A 21,879-nucleotide genomic window follows, 5' to 3' on the forward strand; every position below is an offset into this window, starting at 1 on the left:
TTAAGTCTCCCAGACTCTGTCATCACTTTACACTCATATAGCCTCATCTAATTATGCATCTGAGTTGCAATCTATTTATCTCTGGAACACAACTCTCAAAATGCTCCTAACATATTAGTACCACCACAAGTTCACTCACATCTCTTCCCGAGGAAATGTATGGTTACCAGTTTGCCAAATACCGATAAGAGAATCTGGAAATCACTAGTTCCCCTCTTCCTTTCTACCAGAACTTCTGCAAATGTGCAAATCCTTCTGCTGGATCTCAAAATTGCCATGAAACTGACAGCCTAACTCTTGGCACGTCTTGATGCCCACTGTGTGTTCTCTCTCAACAGCCACACCTTGCCCCATCCTCATTTTGTTAGCATGCTTTTGCAACTCTTCCTCTCACCCAATGAAATTTCTTTGCCAACTGCAGTATTATCAATCCCAACAATTTATAAATAATGAGTCAGAAACTAAAAAATCATGAGATTGGCTTTAAGATCATGATATATTTTGTAAAAAGCGTTGAGCTTTTTATTTGCCTTCTGGTTTTTGAGTCTTTGTGGGTCCTCTTTTCAAACTTTCCTCTGCAACCATGAGGATTATAAACTTACTTACAAAAAAATCAAAGCTGAGATTTACATCTAATCACTTTCCTCCAGGAACAGGAGCTTTAAGGAATATGCACTCTGCAGAATTTTAGTTCACTCCTTTTTTCTCCTACCTTTGCATCTCTTAAAGGATCAGTGGTAATTTTGTTCTTATTGTCTCAAACAGGTGTTTCCGCTTTCCTTAATCATTAACACTCAGTCCAAGACAGCTCATCACAACATATGCAGAGGACTCTGCTGGGAAAGCATGAGGAAATGCTACGTGCATGAAAAGCTCAGATTCCTAGGCATATTTCCTTTTGGTAGTGTATTCTAAATACTCTAAATGTACATCTATAGCAGCTCACAGCTCTATACTTTGGACACATTTTAAAAGGAAAACTATTTGCAATGGTTCATGGGTGGGACATATCGGCATAAATTCATGGTGGCATTTGAATCTACATAGCGTGATGATCAAATACTTAGATGATGTGAATAATGTGTCTTCTTATAGCACCTACTATCTCGGCTTCAGTTAAGGGCATGCTAGTTTTCCCATTAGCAACATCTACTTTCATGGGTTCTTAACCTACTGCACAATTCACTATTTTCAAAAAGAGCCTCACAAACCATAATAGCCCCACAGTAACCACTAAAGCCAAATAAGTGCTGTTAAACACTGTCTAAATAAGTATTTACAGGATAGAACAAAGTATCTCTAAAGTAGTTATTACAGTCTATTGGGTAACTAATGCAATTATCTGAAAAAAATCTCTCACTACTGAGGAGCTGATGGATTCTTGATAACTACAATATTTTCTCCTTGAACAGAAAATCTAAAAAAAAGATCAATACTAAACTATATAACTGTAGTACCTTGCTTACTGGCAACTCCTCAGAACAATAAAGTACAAAAATCGGTTCAAGTGTGAGGAGATAGTTGTCGTTTGCTGTACATAACTCTTCTGTTGGCAGAAAGGCTGCTTTTACCTGGAAGTAAAATTGAGCAAGTCCTGAGGTGGAAGAGAATTTTTTTGTAAAAAATAACATTATCTCCCCAGCCAGTGGAAAACAAAACCAAAAGAAGAGTTTTAGAAAAGTGCTCATAACGTGTAGTCTCCTAGAATTTCTATAATTTATCATAAACTGTTATCAAACCTAAGACCTATGTGTTACCAAACCATTTCATAAGCTATAATCCTGAAATATTTACACATTAAATCACTTTACATATGCAAATAGCCCTCAATGTTACGTGTTTGCAGGATTGGAGTCCATGTGTGTAATCTCAAAGGACAGCAAATAGAATGGGACAAAAATGAGACGACAGTATAAATTAGAGTGTCAATGTCTTCACTGTCTATATATCAATCCTCCTCTTTATTTCACACCTTTACTTAAAATTGTCTCCTCAGTTTCATTTAAAATCCCAATTTTTAAAAGGTCCTTAAATCCTAAAAAGCCCCCAATAGCTAAGTCATCAGTAAAAGGGTGGCTACTATATCAAACCTCTGGATTTATTTTCCCTACAAACTAAGGGCCAGATTGTGGCCCACCTTGCATGCAAGCAGCAGGGAATACAGGGGGTATTAGTCATCTCCCTTACTCCCTTGTGCTAATGCACTGTATTATAGCTTCCTGTGAAAGTGGGAAGCTTCCTGTGAAAGTGGGAAAGTGGGAAAGTGGGAACATTTCCCACCCTCACCCCAAACGTGGGTGGGAAGTGCTGAAGGGAGTAGCTGGAGCCTAGACTCCACACACACCTGTAAGTTTTAGTTATGCCAGTGTATCAGTGAGCAAATACTGTGACACCCTCCCCAGAACAGTGAGAAGATCAGGAGGATGATGGTGCTCAGATGAGTTAATCTCCCCTCTGGGCTGCTCCAGGGATCATGTGTTATTGCCCTGCCCCTTACCTTGAGCTAGGCCCCAATCTAATAGTCTAGCCCTAAGAAACTAGCACTGCTTTGGTACAAACAAGTCAATTTCTCGATATGACAAATATATGACATATAATATATATATCTATATATCTATATATCTATCTATATATCTATATACATATACACACACACACACACAGGAATAATGATGGAAAGTTCAACATGAGCAAAATCAAATACTATTATTCTTGGCAAGAAATGGTAAATGTGAGTTAGCAGCAGAATTGAAAACACCCTTTTGAATATCCCATAAGGAAATACTCTTTGCCAAGAAAAATATCAAGACAGAATATGGTTCCAAAAATCTATAATTAGCAGAAGAAAAAGTGTTTATTTTATTCTACTTTACCATAGGAGAAATAAATATGCATTTGATATTCTATCCTTGCATGTTGCCAATTAATAAAATGGAAAGATTTAGTAGGATATTTTTGTTACAAATCCATGTCTACAAATATCTGGAAATCTGGAGCTAGCAAATAAAATAATAATCTACAACTGTTTAAATAAGTTGCTTTTGGAATAGCACCTCTTTGTTCAAAGTCAGCTTCAGAAGTAGAACAATAAGCTGCTAAGCATAATGGGTCAAATTCTGCCCTCAGTGCAATCACAGGAACGGAATGGATTTCAATAGGAGCTACACGCATAGGAGGGCAGTAGGTAGTACTCTAAGAACTGCAGGAAGGAGTAGTTTTATTTATGTACTGATGCTATGTAAGTTCCTCAGGGGAGGGATTTTTTATTTAGAGTTGTACAGAGTGGAGGTCTATGACTAGGGACCCTAAGCACTACAGTAATACAGAGTAATAATAACTGCAGCAAATATAAACAAAACCATTCTATACAATAACATAAAGCTTAGAAAATGCTGTCAAGTGATTTTAGGACTAAAATTGTACTAATGTATTTTTAGTATCTGTTTGCAGAGTCCAAACAATTTTGTGCTTGTGTCTGTGAATTTTTTTTAACATTAATTATTTGAAGAATAGTTTTGTTTAATAATAATAGAAGAACAAGAGAGACCAGTTTTAACAGCACTGCACTCATAAGCAACGGTAAGTCCTGATGCTACAATGAGCCCTATTTTGGTGGGCCCCAGTACCCACACAGAGCCATGAGTTCAATGGCAGCACTATGCCAGCAGGATTGGGGCCTTGACATATAACAAACTGAAGTATTACAGGATAGGGGGTGTAATGTATAAAAAGTGAAATCTACACCAATCGAGAAAATAAAGTCAGTAATGAAAATCATTTGTTTTACGCTTCCAATTTTTAAATATTCTGAAAATACCTTGGCAGAGTTATTTTGATAATATATATAATATGCCTTTAGCATTGCACTGTTTAAAAAAAGAAACTTTCTAGTCTACAGTCCATCAGCAAATGAATGCTTCCAGATCCATCAAAATTCCATACACTGTTATAACATAGTAATTTCAAGCATCTGTTTAAGAGCACCTTTTAAAGTGGTAGACAGAAGCCCCGTAATCTTTATTGAAGTATTACTATAGGCATAGATTTTTATTTTATGATTGGACAAAAAAAGCTAGCAATCATAAATAAATTCAGTTTCATTGCTCCATAATCTAACCTTTTAAAAAGGAAGCAGTAGCAATTTTCAGAGTAGCAGCAGTGTTAATCTGTATTCACTAAAAGAAAAGTAGTACTTGTGGCACCTTAGAGACTAACACATTTATTTGAGCATAAGCTTTCGTAAGCTACAACTCACATCGGATGCATCCGATGAAGTGAGCTGTAGCTCACGAAAGCTTATGCTCAAATAAATTTGTTAGTCTCTAAAGTGCCACAAATACTCCTTTTCTAGTAGCAATTTTGCACACCCTAATATGATCAGACAGTTTAATACTTCAGTGTACTATGACCCTCTCCCTTCCTACAAATTCATCATATACTATAAAATATAATTTGGTTGAAGAGTGTAATGATGGTAATTAAGAGTATGTCTCTTAATTCTGATATCATGGAAATAAGGAGCACATGCTTAAATTAAAGTGATTTAGCAGCACTATACTAGCTCATACACTTGGCATTACCATCTTAATTGGTATAATATTCTTGTTCATTATCCATTACACGCCTTGACATCTATTACAAGTTAATAGATGAAAGAATAGATCTCTTCCACATCTCTCCATCTATAAAAAACAAATAGGGTCAAATCACCAATAAGGAGACCCCGCAAAAATCACTAAAGCAGGAAAGCCCCAAATGGTTTGGAAGCAATTTATTATATACAAAACAACCCTTCCATAACCTTAGTTTGACAGTTCAAGAAGCATTTTGGGTAAATTACATTAATAGAAAGTGCTTGAGGTGGAAATAAATTAATGATGTTCCAAAAGGCAATTAGTATGGTTACTTTCACTGTGTTTTTTAGACAGAGAAAGGTGGTGGTAAAGAATACAAACAGCCTTGAAGGATTGATTCTTCCTGATCACATAGGGAAACTGGCTGGGGATCTGCTGAAGGGATATTTACAAAAGGTTACTTGCTTTCAGGGCTAGTTTTTGCCATCATAATGGGAACCAAAAACAAATATATGAATAAAAATAAAGGGAGGGAAAAACTATAAGACAAAACAGAGGCACAAGTCAACATGGTATGTTCACTATCAGACAACCTTTTTATTAGATGATATTTTTAAAATATGTTTTTATGCAATCAACCTTTTACTTCAATTATATGCTACTCTATTCTTTCAACATTTTTTCACATCTAAAACATCTGAGGATATCCGAGGATAGTTATAGCTAAGATTGTAGATACTTGTAAAGACAGGTTCTAACCAGATGCAAAAGACAAGATTATCTAATTAAAGTAACTGTAAGACTCCCATCATAACAGTATATAAAGTGCTGGATCCTAAGTGAATTCATTCAATCTCTTCTATTTATAGTTTTTCATAGCTGGATCCCACTTTGCTGTTTCAGGTAGTCTCAGCAAAAAGTAGTTTGGCTAAGAGTTAAAGTTTTCCTAGGCTACTGAGTTATTAAAGCTTTATTTAATTTTTTTCCCATTCCTTTCATCACTCCATGTGTCAGAACCACTAATCATTATCTTGGAGTTTTCTTTAGCTCCCAATTCCAGAGCAAGTCAGAGACACCAACATTTTCTCAGTGATTCTTCAAGTTCTAATCTGAATATGATAGCATGTAGACTAGAAAAATGAGGGTTAGAATATGCATCCATGTATAGATATGATGATTCCATGCCACTATCTCTTAAGGTTCAACACCATGCATATGGAACACTTCCATTTCACCAACTCAAACTAATCTTTCTGCACATTCCTGTTAGGCTTGTTATTTATTTTGCATTTGTTTGCACTGCCTGCAGTACTGTATATCATTAAAATGTGTATACATTACCGTGTAATTAAACAGCAATCATGTATTATGCTGTCCTCCACAAATATGCCACTCTCTTCATCAGTTCCAATAAGGTGACCATCATGGTACCAGTGTACTTGGGTAGTGTTGTCAACGTATGTTGCAGTGCACTGAAATGGCAAGCGGTCTCCATGAAAAACCACCTGCCTTTGTGATGGTATCAGTTCAAAAAGAGGCAGTTCCAAAGGTCCAGCTGTAGAAAAAATGTTTTTCCTGTTATTTAAGGAATGGAAAACAGGCTATAGTGTCTTTTTAAAAATTGCTTGGATTTTGTTAATAGCTATTATTTCTATAAGTGTCAGCATGCATTATAGAAGAAATCAAGTGTTCTACAATTTAACACTTTCAGATAAGATCAAACATTTTTCATGCAATCAAATATCTACTCTACATCTACTACTGCTTTTCTTGCATAAAGCAATAAAAATACAATACTGGCTACACACCATGTATAATACTGCACCCATCTGCACAGAATAGATTTTTTTCTGAATTCTCTTGCATGTGAGTTTGTCTTATTACTTCTTCATTGATTGGGATTCTCTGAAGTTAATTCATTCATTGCCTCTGCATTTATTTTACCAGGAAGCAATGGCACAATGGCTGCCCCAGGTGACATTTGTGCCTCATGTGCATTGTGAAGATGGGCTCTGCACTATCCCAAAATATGCTGAGGCAGAAGGAACTGTTGAGGGTGAGTTGGGGAAGGAGCTATGGGATCTGCTTACATAGATACAGCGTTCCTCACAATTAAGGTGGATGTGGAGGGGCTGAAGCTGCTTCTCAAGCCCATAGCTAGGTATAGCAGCTTCCAAGGAACTGAAATTCAGCTTCATCATGACTTGCCCCACTACTTACTTCCTAGCATGAATAATCAGATTTTTTGCAGGGAAAATCTATTTTCTCTACAAATAATGAAACACACACACACACACACACACACACACTGCAGCTATGTTTAAGTGCACATCTTAGACTTAAAGATGTTGTCTATCAAGGACCATCTGTAATCAGATCTGCTGAATTGTTTGTCAGCTGATGATTGTCTACGTCTGCTGCAGCTAACTTTAAAAGACATGCCCCCTAAGACAACTCACTTCCAATGAAAACTCTCCTTTAGGTTAACCATAACTTGGAGCAAAAGGTAAATTTGTTTTCTTCACAGTTCACCTATGCGATCAGCTGGCAACCGCAATGACTAAATCCACAGATTGTTACAGCCATCCACAATTAGTATAAAAAGTTAGTGCTGTTGTACAATAGTTGTTATTGCTGATTATTAAAGCAAAACAGGACGAATTAGAAAGTTTGTCTTTAAACATATAAATTATTACTCTCGCAAAGCTGTATTGAAAAAAGAATTAACAGAACTTTAAAAAAAATTAAAGACATACAATCGTTGCTACAACCACTGAGAAGGAGGAAGAGCAAAGAAAGGAATTAAGTTGCATTTAGCTGGAGTTTCAACAACTGAGAATGGTTTTGGATTCAGTTCCATTTTCTGAAAAATGTCGCCACATATTTGAGTTAAAAGGATGCATTCAAAGTAATCTGGTAATCTGAAATTCTCCTCCTTAAATGCTTGAAAAAAAAGCTTACCACTTTGGAGACTACCAGATGGAAATTTACCCAGACTAAAACAAAATTCCTCTTTTGCCCAGTAAATGATGTCCTCCTATGCAATGATTTTTTTTTTTTACCATGAATACTCTATGTTTGAGTGATTAGTGAAAAAGCCAATAAAACTATTCTAGCGAACCTTAGTCAGTGTGGCAATCATGGTCCAGACACCCTAGGGGGAGAACAGAAGGTTTTAACCCCCAAAATGATCAGCTAAACCAAGTGATTGCATATTGTGTTATTGTACAATAAAAACATATCAGTTAAGGTCTTTTATGAAAGCCTGTAAAGTTCTGAACTTAATGGTCAAGACTGGTTATGAATGTATGTATTTTTGTATATAGAAAATTGTGCTTATAATCTCTGGCACAAATTCAACTACACCTCATGGCAGGATGGTGAGCAGTTAAGCAGAGAGCAGCATCTGCCAAGCCAGTTGTTTACATGCAACAGGCTTAAAGTACTCTCTGTTAACTTAACTACTTAACTCTCTGTTGTCCAGTCCAGGAAAGGACAACGGTGGACCACTAGAGTTCATGGAAAGACATTTAGACAACTCAAAATTGAAAAGAATATCCTGACTCCTGGACATCAAATCAGGAGGAAATTTCCCCATTCTGATTAACCGTGAATCACGGTGGACTTGGGGGGCAGGGAGGGGAGAAGAGAAGGAAAAAAGCCTTTTAAAAAGCAGATTTGGGATTGAAGCTTTTTTCCAGAACTTGGGGGACAGTCTCGAGAAAGGAGGATGCTCATGAACAGTGTATCCCGCCTACAACTAGGGGATATGCTGGGAAATTGTTTTAAGGCAATAGGTAACTCTTATTAGAAAAGTATCAGAGGGGTAGCCTTGTTAGTCTGGATCTGTAAAAGCGGCGAAGAGTCCTGTCACACCTTATAGATTAACAGACGTATTGGAGCATAAGCTTTCAGAGGCAGGTATAAATACGCATCCAACGACGTGGGCATTCACCCATGAAAGGTTGTGCTCCAATATGTCTGTTAGTCTATAAGTTGTCACAGGACTCTTTGCCTCATATTAGAAAAGACATTTTACCTAAGAAAGTGTAAAGCCTGAGGTTGTATCTTTATCTTTATTTTCTGTGCAACTTTTATGTTTGCTTTCCCTTATGATTTCACCTTTCCATCTGTGATTTTTCTATTATATAAACTCTTTGTTTATTTTTATCCCAAGCAGGTCTCTGGCGTGCAAACTGTGTGGAGTGTTTATGCCAAAGGGAGCTGATAACTGGGGTCAGGTTTTCACACCTTGTGGGGTGATGAACCAGAGGGGAATGGCCTGAGTGTCTGGTAATTAAGAACTCATGGAAGAAATATTTGGGAAGACTAGGGACTGGAAGAGCTATTGGAGTCACCCTGCAAAGAGTAACTGGGCAGGTGAACCTCCTTAAATGCTTGCGGGATGGCTACTACTCGTGTCAGGGATCCAAACCATAACAAACAAACAAACAAACAAACAAACAAACAAACAAACAAAGGCTCTCAAGGTTACGGGGCAGGCAGTGACAACTCCTTGCTGATCTGAGTAGTCCCCAAAACATCAGTCAGCAAACCTCATTTACTGTGATGGAAATAAACCACATTGCACAGATGCTTTACCAACCTGTATCCAGTGCTTTTGACATTTGTGTCTTTTACAGTACAAACAGGACATCTTACAACCTAAAAACAAGGTTTCAGTGCATTTAAAATATTCTTTAAAAACATCACAAAGACAAACATGAAATCATGTTCATTTGCTGAAACACATCTTTAAATATATTTTGGTCAACAATAAAACTACCTGTGGTATGCTTTAGCATATTGGTTGTTCAAACTACAAGACTGCTACCCACTAAAAGCCCCACAATCAATGGGTTGCTGTGGAGTAGTTATTCATCTGATTAAACTAACAGATTTGCTAAATCTTTAAATGTGCCCAGCTGTTTTTGTCTGAATAATATATTGCAAATTGAACAAAGTGTATAAAATTCTAGCTTCCACCAACCCCAATATTAAAAGCACTTAAATAAAATGTATGCCTATAAACTACCCACATATATTTAATCATATGTTCAGTTTGGGCAGCTCAAATATCTTTAAATAGACTGAGGCAAGACTATTATATGATTATTGGAAAATACTGCAGTAAATAAAATGTTCATTTCACAGCCAGGCACATGCAAAAGAGATGAGAGGCCAATAATATAGAATCATAGAATCATAGGGTTAAAAGGGACCACAAGGATCATCTAGTCTAATCCCGTACCAAGATGCAGATTTGAGCATCTAAACCATCCAAGACAGATGGCTATCCAGCTTCCTTTTGAAAACCTACAGTGAATAAGCTTCCACAACCTCCTGAGGCAGTCAGTTCCATTGTCCTACTGTTCTTACAGTTTGGAAGTTTTTCATGAGATTTAATCTAAATCTGCTATGCTGTAGTTTGAACCCATTGCCTCTTGTGCTATTCTCTGTGGCAAAAGAGAACAACTTTACTCTATCTTTTTTATGGCAGCCTTTCAAGTATTTGAAGACTGCTATCATGTCCCCACTTAATATCCTCTTTTCCAAACTAAACATCCCCAGTTCCTTCAGCCTTTGCTCATATGGCTTTCATTACATCCCTTTGATCATCTTTGTCGCTTGCCTCTGGACTCTTTCTAGTTTCTCTACATCCTTTCTATACATTAGTGACCAAAATTGGACACAGTACTCCAGCTGAGGCCTAACCAGCGCCGAATAGAGCGGTACTATCACCTCCTATGATTTGCATGCTATGCCTCTGTTAATGCAACCTAAAATTGCATTTGCTTTTTTTGCAACAGCATTGCATTGCTGATTCATGTTTAGGCTGTGATCCACCTCAACTCCCAGATCCTTCTCAGCAGTGCTGCTGCCAAGCCAGTTTCCCCCCATTCTGTATTTGTGCATTTGTTTTTTTTTCTTAAGTGTGGCACCTTACATTTCTCTTTGTTGAATTTCATTTTGTTGTCTATAGCCCATTTCTCCAATTTATCAAGATTCCTCTGAATTTTAGCTCTATTATCCACAGTATTGACAATCCCACCCTAGCTTTATCTCATCTGAAAACTGGATCAGTATGCTCTCTATGCCTACATCCAGGTCATTAATAGAGATGTTAAACAACACCAGACACAGAACAGCTCCCTGTGGAACCCCACTTGAGACCTCCCTCCAATCCCACATCATTCCATTAATAGTTACTCTTTGTTTGCAGTTGTTTTACCACTCATTGGTAGCTCTGTCACACCCACATTTCTCCAGCTACGTATCAGAATGTCCAATGGGACTGAGTCAAAAGCCTTACTGAAGTCCACCTCATAAGTATATTATGTCCACCTCATTCCCCCATCTACCAAATTAGTTATGCTGTTAAAGAAGAAAATCAAGCCGGTTTGGCATGATTTGTTCTTAGTAGCAGCCAACATGGCTGCTAAAGATTACCCCTTCATCCTCCAGGTATTCACAAATTGAATGTTTTATACATTGCTCTAATAGATTCACAGGTAAAGTCAGACTGACTGGTCTATAGGTCCCCAGCGCCTCCTTTTTGCCCCTCTCTAAAAACGGACAGTAGGTTAGCCCTTCTACAGTCTTCCAGGACCTCTCCTATCATCCATCAGTTTGTAAATATTATTGCCAGTGACTCAGAGATTTCTTCAGCTATTTCCTTCATTACTCTTGGGGTGAATAGCATCCGGACCCGCTGATTTGAATTCATTCAAATTCATCAAAGATATATGATGTGTTCTTTACTTATCCCGATCTGCATCTCTTCCCCTTTATTGTCTATGGTAATTTTGCTAGTTGTTCCGTCACATATCATTTTTTGTGAGAAGTCTGAAACAAAACAGGCACTCAGCAGCTCTGCTGTCCTATCATCTTCTGTTACCAGCTCACCTTCTCTATTGAGCAACGGATTCACACCATCCATGATCCATTTTTTTGTCTGACATATCTGAAGAATCCCTTCCTGTTGTCTCTAACATTTCTTACCAGCTGTAACTCATTGTTTGCCTTAGCTTTCCTGATTTTGTCCCTACACACCTGCACTATTATTGTGAAAACTTCCTTGGTGACATGCCCCTCCTTCCATTTCCTGTATGTATCCCTTTTGATTTTTAAATAACTAAAAAGCTCCTTTTGCAGCCACATTGGCCTCCTGTTGCTCTTCTTATCTTTCCTTTGTGTTGAATAGCTTGATGTTGAACCTCTAATGTTACATCTTTCAAAAACTGCCAACCCCCTTCAACTCCTTTTCTTCCTAATTGGTCTTTCCATGGACCTTTCCTACTATTTCTCTGAGTCAGTTGAAATCTGCCTTTCTGAAGTTCAGTGTCCTTGTTTTGCTGTTCTCATGTCCTCCTTTCCATAGTATCTTGAATTCTATCAGATCACTTCCTTCCAAGTTACACCTCCAAGTTTGCAACTAATTCATCCCTGTTGGTCAAAACCAGATCCAAAATGATGCCCTAGTTGTTTCCTCAGCTTTCTAAATCAGAAAGCTGTCCCCTACACATTCTAGGAATTTTCAGGACATATTATGTTTTACTGCCATAGTCTTCCAACAGAAATGAGGAAAGTTAAAATACCCCATTAATACCAGCTCCTGTGTGTTAGCTAATCTTGTTACCGGCTTGTAGAATGACTCATCCACTTCCTCTTCCTGATTTGGTGGTCTTTAATAGACCCTTAAATAACATCACTACTGTTCTTTTCCCTTGTTATCCTCCCCAGAGATTCTCAGTAGGTCTGTTGCTCACTTCCCCTTGGACCTCGGAGCAAGTATACACATACTTGATATACAGCACACCATCTCCTCCTTTTTTTGCATACTTATCCTTTTGGAACAAGCTATATCCCTCAATCTTGGTACTCCAATTATGGGAGTTTTCCCACCAAGTTTATGTGATGCCAATTAAGTCATAATTTTCTTCATATATCAGGACTTCCCATTCATCCTGCTTGTTCCCCATACTCCTTGCATTTGTATACAGGCATAAAAGATGTTCTGCAGACTGCCATGCTGCTTTTCTTTTTGTCTTTATAATGCAGTTGTGATTTCTACATCCTTCTCCATAAATTACCCCCCCCACACACACACATCTTAGTTAGTTTAGCCTAGATGCGCTTTGCCTGGATTTTTGTCACCATCCCTCATAGGACCTCATTTAAACCTTTCCTTATCAGGTTAGCCAGACAACATCCAAAGATGCTGCTCTGAGAATTTGATATATGGAGTCCATCTCAGCACAGTAATCCCCTTTCTTGGAACATCAGCTTGTTGTCAAAGAAGCCAAAGCCCTCTCACCAACACCACCTGCATAATCACGCATTTTCTTTCACAATTCCACAGTCCCTTCCAGGGCCTTTTCCTTCAACAAGGTGGATGGATGAGAACACCATTTGCACCCCAAACTCTGTTATCCTTCTTTCCAGAGCCACATAGTCTGCAGTGTTCTGCTCAGGGTCATTCTTGGCAGTATCATTGGTGACCACATGGATAAATAGCAAGGGGTAGCAGTCCAAAGGCTACAATCACTTTAGCTTGTGCTTAACATATTTTTTCTACTCTCTCTCTCTATGAGTACAAAACAGAATTGAGTCTCACAGCTCAAAGATCAGATCCTGCCACCCTTCATCAGGTTGAGTAGTACCTTACCCTGTAAGTAATTTTATTATTTCAACAATACTATTCAGATTCCAATTTGACTATTCAATATGCATAAACACAACCAAAGCTTACTCCTATATAGTAGAAAGTAGCCTGTGTCCAAGCGTGCGCTATACACAAAATCTGATGAGTTCCTGGGTTTTCCATTTTCCACTTTGTGGGAAAGTAAGAATATTTAGCCATTCTTTGTCTGCTGTGGAATAACTTACTAGGCATTCCGTAACTCCTCTTTGCAGTGAAGAGATTCTTGCTCAGCCCAGCTCATATGTCTTATAAATGGGCAACTAGCATTTGGACAGTGACATTGTGGAAAGCCTACTAACTTTGATCAGAAAAGAAGCAAGACACTCTGCTACTGGAGTGACCCCCTCCCCTGATTGAATGGCCAGCCTCTTACACTAGGGAATATTTAAAGGGCCAGTCACAGAATCATGGAATATTAGGGTTGGAAGAGACCTCAGGAGGTCATCTAGTCCAATCTCCTGCTCAAAGCAGGACCAACACCAACTAAATCATCCCAGGCAAGACTTTGTCATGCTGGGACTTAAAAACCTCTAAGGATGGCGATTCCACCACTTCCCTAGGTAACCCATTCCACTGCTTCATCACCCTCCTAGTGAAATAGTGTTTCCGAATATCCAACCTGGACCTCCCCCACTGCACCTTGAGACCATTGCTTCTTGTTCTGTCAACTGCCACCCCCGAGAACAGCCTAGCTCCATCCTCTTTTGAACCCCAGTTCAGGTAATTGAAGGTTGCTATCAAATTCCCCCTCACTCTTCTCTTCTACAGACTAAATAACCCTAGTTACCCCAGCCTCTCCTCATAAGTCATGTTTGATAGAGCATGGCCAGTACAGGTCCAGTCCATTAGCCAGTGAGAGCAATTTATGTCAGCAACTTGGTTCTTGTTCCTTTAGTACTAAAAGAAATGTACAAGTGACTGGATGATATGCAAACTTCTCCCTGACTGACCTTAGTGGAGATCTTAGACCCATATGGGTCTATGCAGTGTAGGACCTCAGTCTACCTGGATCCCTGCATCACATGCAGATATCCAATTACACAGCTTGAGCCACATCCTCATTTTGCCATCTCTTATCACTGAGGGGATGGTTACAGATTGGTGTTATGAGTATGCAAAGGTTGGGGGCCCCTTCATAGGAGAGGAAGGAGCTGGATGTGTCTAAGGTGTTTATATGGCCCTCCCTACCACCACAATATCTAAACCCAACACAACCTGTAATGTATTTACTCTCACGATGCCCCTGTAAGTTAGAGAAGTACTATTATCTGCAGTTAACAGATGGGAAAATGAGACAGAGAGAGTCTCTTCCTCTGTCCCAGGCCTTGTTTCCCTCTGTCTGTAAGAGATTGCCACCAGCTTCCTCTTGTTCCCCAGCTACAGTAAACAAGATGCGCATTGCATTCCGACTCAGTAGTAATTTGTGTCTTTCTGGAGGATTCTAGCACCTCACATCAGGATGATTCATTAAATGAGCCTTGCAATCCTATGCAGTATCCATTATACTTACTACTTCACACTAATGACTCGGATTATTGAATATGGTGAATTAGCAAGTAAGCTAAGTGAGCAAACAATACAAAGGAATGTTAAGACATCACAAAATGTACTGTATGATGCCAAATAAGTATTTGTAAGGATTTAATATGCTTCACCAACTACATGTAATGTAAAAAGTTTTGTGAAAATAATGAAATCCTGATAGTATAAAAAAATCTCCTAGGAGTTATATTTTTGGTTAATGTTATGGAACTACTCCTTTCTTTGTGTGGATTACAATGTGTGTGTTCAACAAATTGTGGTTTAGAATGGTTATTTTGTAATATTACCTACAAAGAAATGGCTATCCTCATCTTTCCCTCCTCTCCTTCATCCTTTTGGGAAGTATAGGAAATTTACTGGAGTTGCATGTTCGTGGGCAAAGAATTTTTCAAAATTCTCAAGAACTGGATACTGTGAGCTGTAAGGTTAAAATTATTTGCATGGGCTTTCCTCTTCCCACTTAGATCTACAACTTTCTGATACATACTGGTAATCTTATTTTTAATTAGGTTGGGGCTAATATTGCTAAGATCAATTCTGTTGAGCGTATTGGCTTTTTTGAGAATCATGATCCACGGCCTTCTACGCAAAGCACATAAAATTAGTTAAATATAAATCAGTTATAATTCTGTACCAGTGAAAGTTAAAACTACCAAAATGCACAGGTAGACATGCCCTCCAATCCATAGACCACATCCCATGCTGTGCTCCCTGAACCCTCTTCCTCTTATTACACAGTAGTAAATCAAGTGCAGGTTTGAGGCAAATGAGTAACATTAATAGAACCTCCAGTTCATCTAATTTTGAAAGCACACTTAAAATATACTTCATAGTTTCAACTTCCAAGTTATAATGCACAACCTGCTCTATGCAGCTTTTGACAGATAACTTAGATCACTCCTGATCTTATTCCATCAGCATAATGGGATAATTTTTAATGCAGTTTGAAGAGAAGGAGATGTGGAATTCCTATTAACATGAAAAATGTACCACATTGTGGCATTAGATTGTGGTGTGTCAATCTCATGAATATGTAAGTACTTTTTGTAATGTATGATGGTCTGGGTGTCAAAAATGATTTAAACTTTAACTTGCCAGTTAATCCCTTAATGCTAATAAAACAACGCCATTCATAATAATTTCCATGTTGATTATCATGATATTATTCATAACTTGCTATGCACGATGCATAAACCTCACACATTTTCTTCAATTATAATTCCTTCTGAAATAAATGCAAATGGTTTTATTTATTGGCAGCATCCTACAGAATTTACCACGTCAAGTAAATGCATCAGCATCATACTGAAAGGATTAATCATTTAACTGAGATCTTCCATGAGGCAAAAAAAAAAAAAAAGATACTTCATATGTTTGGCAATAGTCTCTTGACATATAATTATGTACTTGATGATATTTTCTATTTTTGTATATCTAGACAAATTCACAAATTTTGGAAGCAGAAAAACATCAAAAATGTATCTTATTCCAACCTCTTATTTTCAGCTGACAAACCCTTTCCTTCACATTCTAATATATGCCCCTCCCTCATGTTAACAATCATCTCACCTTTGGTTCCTATTCTGTTTCTATCTTTCCCCAAACCAGAAAACTTCCACTACATTTATTTAATACTATCCCCATCTCTCCCAGGTGTTCTATTTTCCACCTTATTTCTCACCCTTCAGGTTCAACTGTTTTTCCCAAGACACGGCCTGGTAATATGAATGCTGCACATGCTTACTCTGGTAAATTGTTTTTTTGCATATAACTATACTTCCCAGTTTCTTCTAAGTTTTTGTCATGCACATCATTAAAGTTAATAAGAATTTTTATTTTTTGAGATCAACAGTTAAACTCCTGAAGGTAAATTATGTTAATTTACTGAACTTCAATTTATGCTAAAGACCATGCCCACTCACACTTGAATCTCTGCACTGGTTTCCCTTTCCCCCCACCCCCATATACTTTTAAGCTCTCTACAGTTGTGCATCAGCATATTCTATGTATAATAATTTATACATACTCATCATATAGCTCTCGCATGCCTCTCTATTCCATGCAGAACATAGGGCCCTCATCACTGCTTTCCAACTTTGTCTGTCTCCTATTTCAATCTTCCCTTGTCATTCTGACAGTTTTCAGTTTTCCTTCTATTGTGCATTTCCATGTTATTCTTGGTCTACCTCATCACCTCTTGCCCTGTGGGTTCCAGTCCAACATTTGTCTTGTTATGTGTTATGAGAATATATGTACTGTTGCTTTAAATTTGTAACAGGAAGCTAGGCAGTAATGGGGAACAGGAATGGGGAAAGTAATTTAGGCAGAAGCTCTGTAGTGAACCAGAGAGAGGCAGAGTACCTCCAAGGATAAAAAGATTTTCATTTTTCTAATATTAATCCTCATTAGGTGTTAGAAGAAAGTGACAGCAAGAAGGACAGATACTGCTTAAAGTCAGATAAGTTTCTTTTACATAGTATCTTTCATACTCAAGGTATATCAAAACTCTGTATAGAGTAATGGATTAAATTCTTGTAGTAGAGGAACAGTATAAGTAAACAGAAGCAATTGTACTCTTGGTAATAACTCATAGATTGCCTTTGTAATTAGAACTTGTCTTATGTACTTACCCAGTGTAATACACAGGACTCGCATGAATGTATGATATTGCTTTCTGGGGATTGGCCTGCAGGGGATTAATGGATCTGCTGATACTACCGGGTAAAATGGTAGAGGTCGGTTCTGGCCATTATAGACAAGGGTTTAGTCCCCACTCCCTGTGCAGACATGTGTGTGTGGAATACAATTTATATAGTAATGGTGACTGTTGTGTGCAGACATGAATTTTTTACACTAGGTTGCTTGGAATATACCCTGGAGTTTTAAAAAAAATATTATGTGATTTTAATGTACATCTGAACAGCTAAAAGAGATATTAGGAAAGGAAGCCAATTTAACAACTCATTCAAAGGATAGCACTGCTACTACTAAGAGGATATTGCATGGTTGCACGGTGTCAAGCAGTACATATTAGCAGAAATCATGGCATCAGAGGAGATCGGCCACCTGGCTGAATAAAATTACAGCTTAGCAAAATGTAAGCATCCATGATCAGAGAACATGGAAAAGTAACCTAAGAGAATCCACACAAGTTAAACATACCATCAGTAACAAAAATTCATTAAACTAGCATCCTTAATTCATAAGGTGCTTTCTGTGAATGTGATCACTGTTTACTGAGGGTACATTGTATTATTGAATTTAAGTGTTCATTAGTGTAGTGATCTATTGTGTCAAAAGGCACCTAGTAGAGCATGAAATATAACATTGGTATTTCATAAGTCAAGCTAAATAACTTGCATGGTGTATCGATTTAGAGTAATGTGGGAACAGCAATACTTTGAATTTACTTCTCCCTTCACAACTGGTCTTAGATGCTCTTTTCTATCAGTACTTTGGTATTCAGCCTTGGGAATCAGACCAAAATGAGGAATGAAATAAGCACCAAATATTCTGAACAGATTTTTTTAAGTTAAAGACCACAAACGAAAGAAACCTTTGTTTACAGCTGGATGTCAAAAAAGGAGAAAATCTTTTGTTTGACATCAAACATGCCATGTTCATTTTCTTGTTATTTACAAACCCTTGAAAGCATGAGGAGACTGCCAAGTGATACTGAATGGAACCTGCTACTGGTTTACCGCTAATTTCTAGGACAGCCTTGTAACCTTATGAACTCTTGCAGAATGTAAATTTTTGGTTTGACCAACCTGACAAAAAAATTGTGCACACACATTTTTTAACTGAAATTGATTTAATCAATTATGAATTATGTCATTTGCAGAGCACAGAAGACACATTTTAGTACTGCTTTACAACATCTGTTTTTCATTCTGAGGATGTCTCTGGAAAAATGATTGGTATCTTTAATCCTCAACTGTCTCTTGGAGATAATCTTGATTCAAATGACTGAGCCCAATCCTGCAACTAATACTTCTGCAAAAAGTCTCATTGACTTCAAAGAGACTAATCACAGATGCAACTAATACTTCTGCAAAAAGTCTCATTGACTTCAAAGAGACTAATCACAGATGCAAGGATTATTCACCAGGAAAGAGTATCTCAGGATTTGATACTATATACCAAGTCATAAAATGTCTGCATAGCAATAGGAGCAGTGAAGATGGAGACACTTGTTTCTAAAGCTATAATCTGTCAATCCCTCAATTTTGGAAATGTTTATAATTTAAAGTGCTTATTTACCGATAGAATACCCACATTTTCAAATTGTAGACTTTAAGCAAAGCACAAAATAGGAAAGAATCTATCAGAAGCCATTTAAGGGTCTATTCTTAGTTATTTTCCAGTTATCTTTGTACAGATAGCACTAAATATAACTACAAAAATGCTAGGATAATCATATCCTGGCACTAGAACAATTTATTCATTGATTAAATAATTATTGAAGACCCAGATAAGTATAGAATAAAACAATCTGTTCAGCTAGTATTATGAAGACGTTGCATCAAACGGTTACAGCCCCACTGCTGAGTTTTAGAAGACAAATGAGAGTTAAAAATATTTACAGATAACTACCAAAGAAGAGGTTTTTTAACCGATCATTAAAAAAATATTCTGCTTCGTAGGCTCTCCTTCCAGACAAACCCGCCCACCTTGCAAACATGCAGGAAAAGAGAAGTGTGATTCTGCTACAGGCATTTAGATCAAGAGTTGTTAAAGTATTTTACAGTAATCTCCTATCTTGTCTCTTCTGTCAGCACTGAACGATGATTGCAGTGCAGCACCACTGATTACACAATGTATTCAAAGGTCTAATCCATCGTTATAATCATTCCATCTTTTTCTTTATTTCTCTACCTCATTTTGATGTAAAAACAGGTTTTTCTTGACTGAAAGCTGTATTCTTTCTATTAAAAATGACCACTATCAATCCTAAATTCCAGATTGGCTATGGTTTATAAGACAGAGCAAAGATGGAACAAAAATCAGCTAGGTTCTACACTAAATGCTATGGTGGTGAGTTTGAATACTGCTAAAGGGCCTGTCTATAATAGTGCATGATAACAAGGTGCATGTACGATAGCAAAATAGAAATGATAGGACATACAAGATCTTGTGAATTGCATCTGAAATATGAAAAGCATATTTGGAATAGCATGGTCGATCCATTGCATATCTCTAGGGCAACAGAAATTCTGTCCCAATTTCAACACACACACACACACACACACACACACACACACACACACACACACACACTTAATAACCTTATAATGAGATTCAGAACACAAATACTTTAAATAATTTAATAATAATTTAAATCATTTACTGCTAGTACCCTTAAATCTCAATTTTGACTGAGTACTTACAATATTCAAATTATAGTTCTCACTTGGTTTCCTTTTTAAATTTCTATTTCAAAAGGTGGGTGGGGAAGAATGTATTGGAAATAAAGGAAAACTCTAACCTAGCTTTATGCATAAAAGAAACACATGAATGTATGTGACAGACGTCACCTAGAATACATCTATAACTCTGAATTTTAATTATATTTTAAATATAGCTCTTTGTATTTGAATAAATTAAGCATTAATGTATTTTTAATGGACAAATACTCTTTCCTGCTGCTTAAGTGGTGAAAAACAAATGTTCAGTCTTAGTAGCTGTCCCACGAAGTAGACATACTGGGACATGTTCTAAACAGCTCTTTGTCGTTCTTTGGCGAGACAGACTTACGCAGCATGCTGGAGATGTGGGAGCATGACCAGAGCAATTGTAGGCATGTCCCAACACAATCTAACTCCTTCCATGCTGGCTTCCACACACACAAGCTACTACAGCATGAACAAGAAACTTCTCACAGCCAAAGAGTTGGCAAGTATTCTTCGGGGTTACCACTCTATAGCATTTTGGTTGTTCAGTTTGCCATTCATTGCTATGATTCTTTCTTTCTGTTATAAAATTTAGTGAGCCACATTAGCTTATTTTGCCAGTTTGGAGTGGGTGGGTATAGTAGTGTTAGTAAGAAGAAAATCCAGTTTTTGTAGGTGGCTTACCATGCTTTCCATACATGCAACTGTTATGATGCTTATGCCTTAGAATAAAACAGTGAACTTGTGCCTCTCTTTGTGTATATTATCCAGCTCATTATAGCCTACTGTGAGCTTTGGGAGGCATGAAATCCAGAGTTTGGTATCTTATTTCTTGTTAATCAATTGATTTGTTGTATTGCCAATGGGCCTTTCTAATTGAACTGCGTATGCACACTGAGTGTAGCATGTACTGACGATGAAAGCTCTACTATTTGTATACAGTCTCAGTGGGAAAGAAATATGCATGGCAGAGTTCAGTGGGAAGAAACTGGAAGCCATGACAAAGTAAAGTAACTTGTCCAATAATGAAGATAAGAGAAAAACTGGAGGAGGACTGAAAAAAACAACTTTGGAAATGTTTTAAAAATTGAATTGCTGATAAAGCAAATTATCTCTAGTGACACTGACTATACAGAACCAAAGAAAACAAAAAACTGGAATGCTGTAAATGCAGGGTCTGCTAAGTATGGAAAGTGTTAGTAAAACAATGCCAATTTATGTACTGCAAAACATTGCTGAGCATGACACAGGATTCTGTGCAGAAGGTCAAAAACAGCGCCACAGCATGAGAGACAGACTAGAATGAATAGAGAAGTGGAGACAAGTTTCAGTTTAATGAAATCCTATCCAGTCTCTGATTTCAACATAATTTATAGAAAATGTACCAGACGATATATAAAATGCATAAAAACAAGTCAAATTTTACTGGGCTGAGGGTAAAGACATTGTGAACCATGCCCATACTGTTCACTAAAGAAGGGGAAGAGCCTCCATTCAAGTAATAGCTTCTCATTTCTACCAACTTCATACTACCAGCAAGGGAAATTGGGATTCCAAATCATTTTAACAACCTCTGCTTCCTTAATAGTCAGTAATATAAAATGGAAGTTGTTTTCGCAGTATCTCAAAATTAAATCACAGCTTTATGTTTGTTTCTCCACGTGCA

The 21,879-nt window shown here is 37.5% G+C and overlaps 1 protein-coding gene across 1 annotated transcript in view; it reads right to left on the reverse strand.

Annotated features, from left to right (window-relative positions):
* The window catches only part of ADGRA1 (adhesion G protein-coupled receptor A1), a 474,014-nt gene that overhangs the window by 217,020 nt on the left and 235,115 nt on the right, over window positions 1-21,879 (reverse strand). The window contains exon 7 of the mRNA XM_038411116.2: window positions 5,916-6,129. Within this exon, the coding sequence (XP_038267044.1) occupies window positions 5,916-6,129 (214 nt within the window). The remainder of the gene's footprint in view (window positions 1-5,915; window positions 6,130-21,879) is intronic.

The sequence above is a fragment of the Dermochelys coriacea genome, chromosome 7 (genome assembly GCF_009764565.3).
Source record: "Dermochelys coriacea isolate rDerCor1 chromosome 7, rDerCor1.pri.v4, whole genome shotgun sequence".
Classification (NCBI taxonomy): Eukaryota; Metazoa; Chordata; order Testudines; family Dermochelyidae; genus Dermochelys; species Dermochelys coriacea.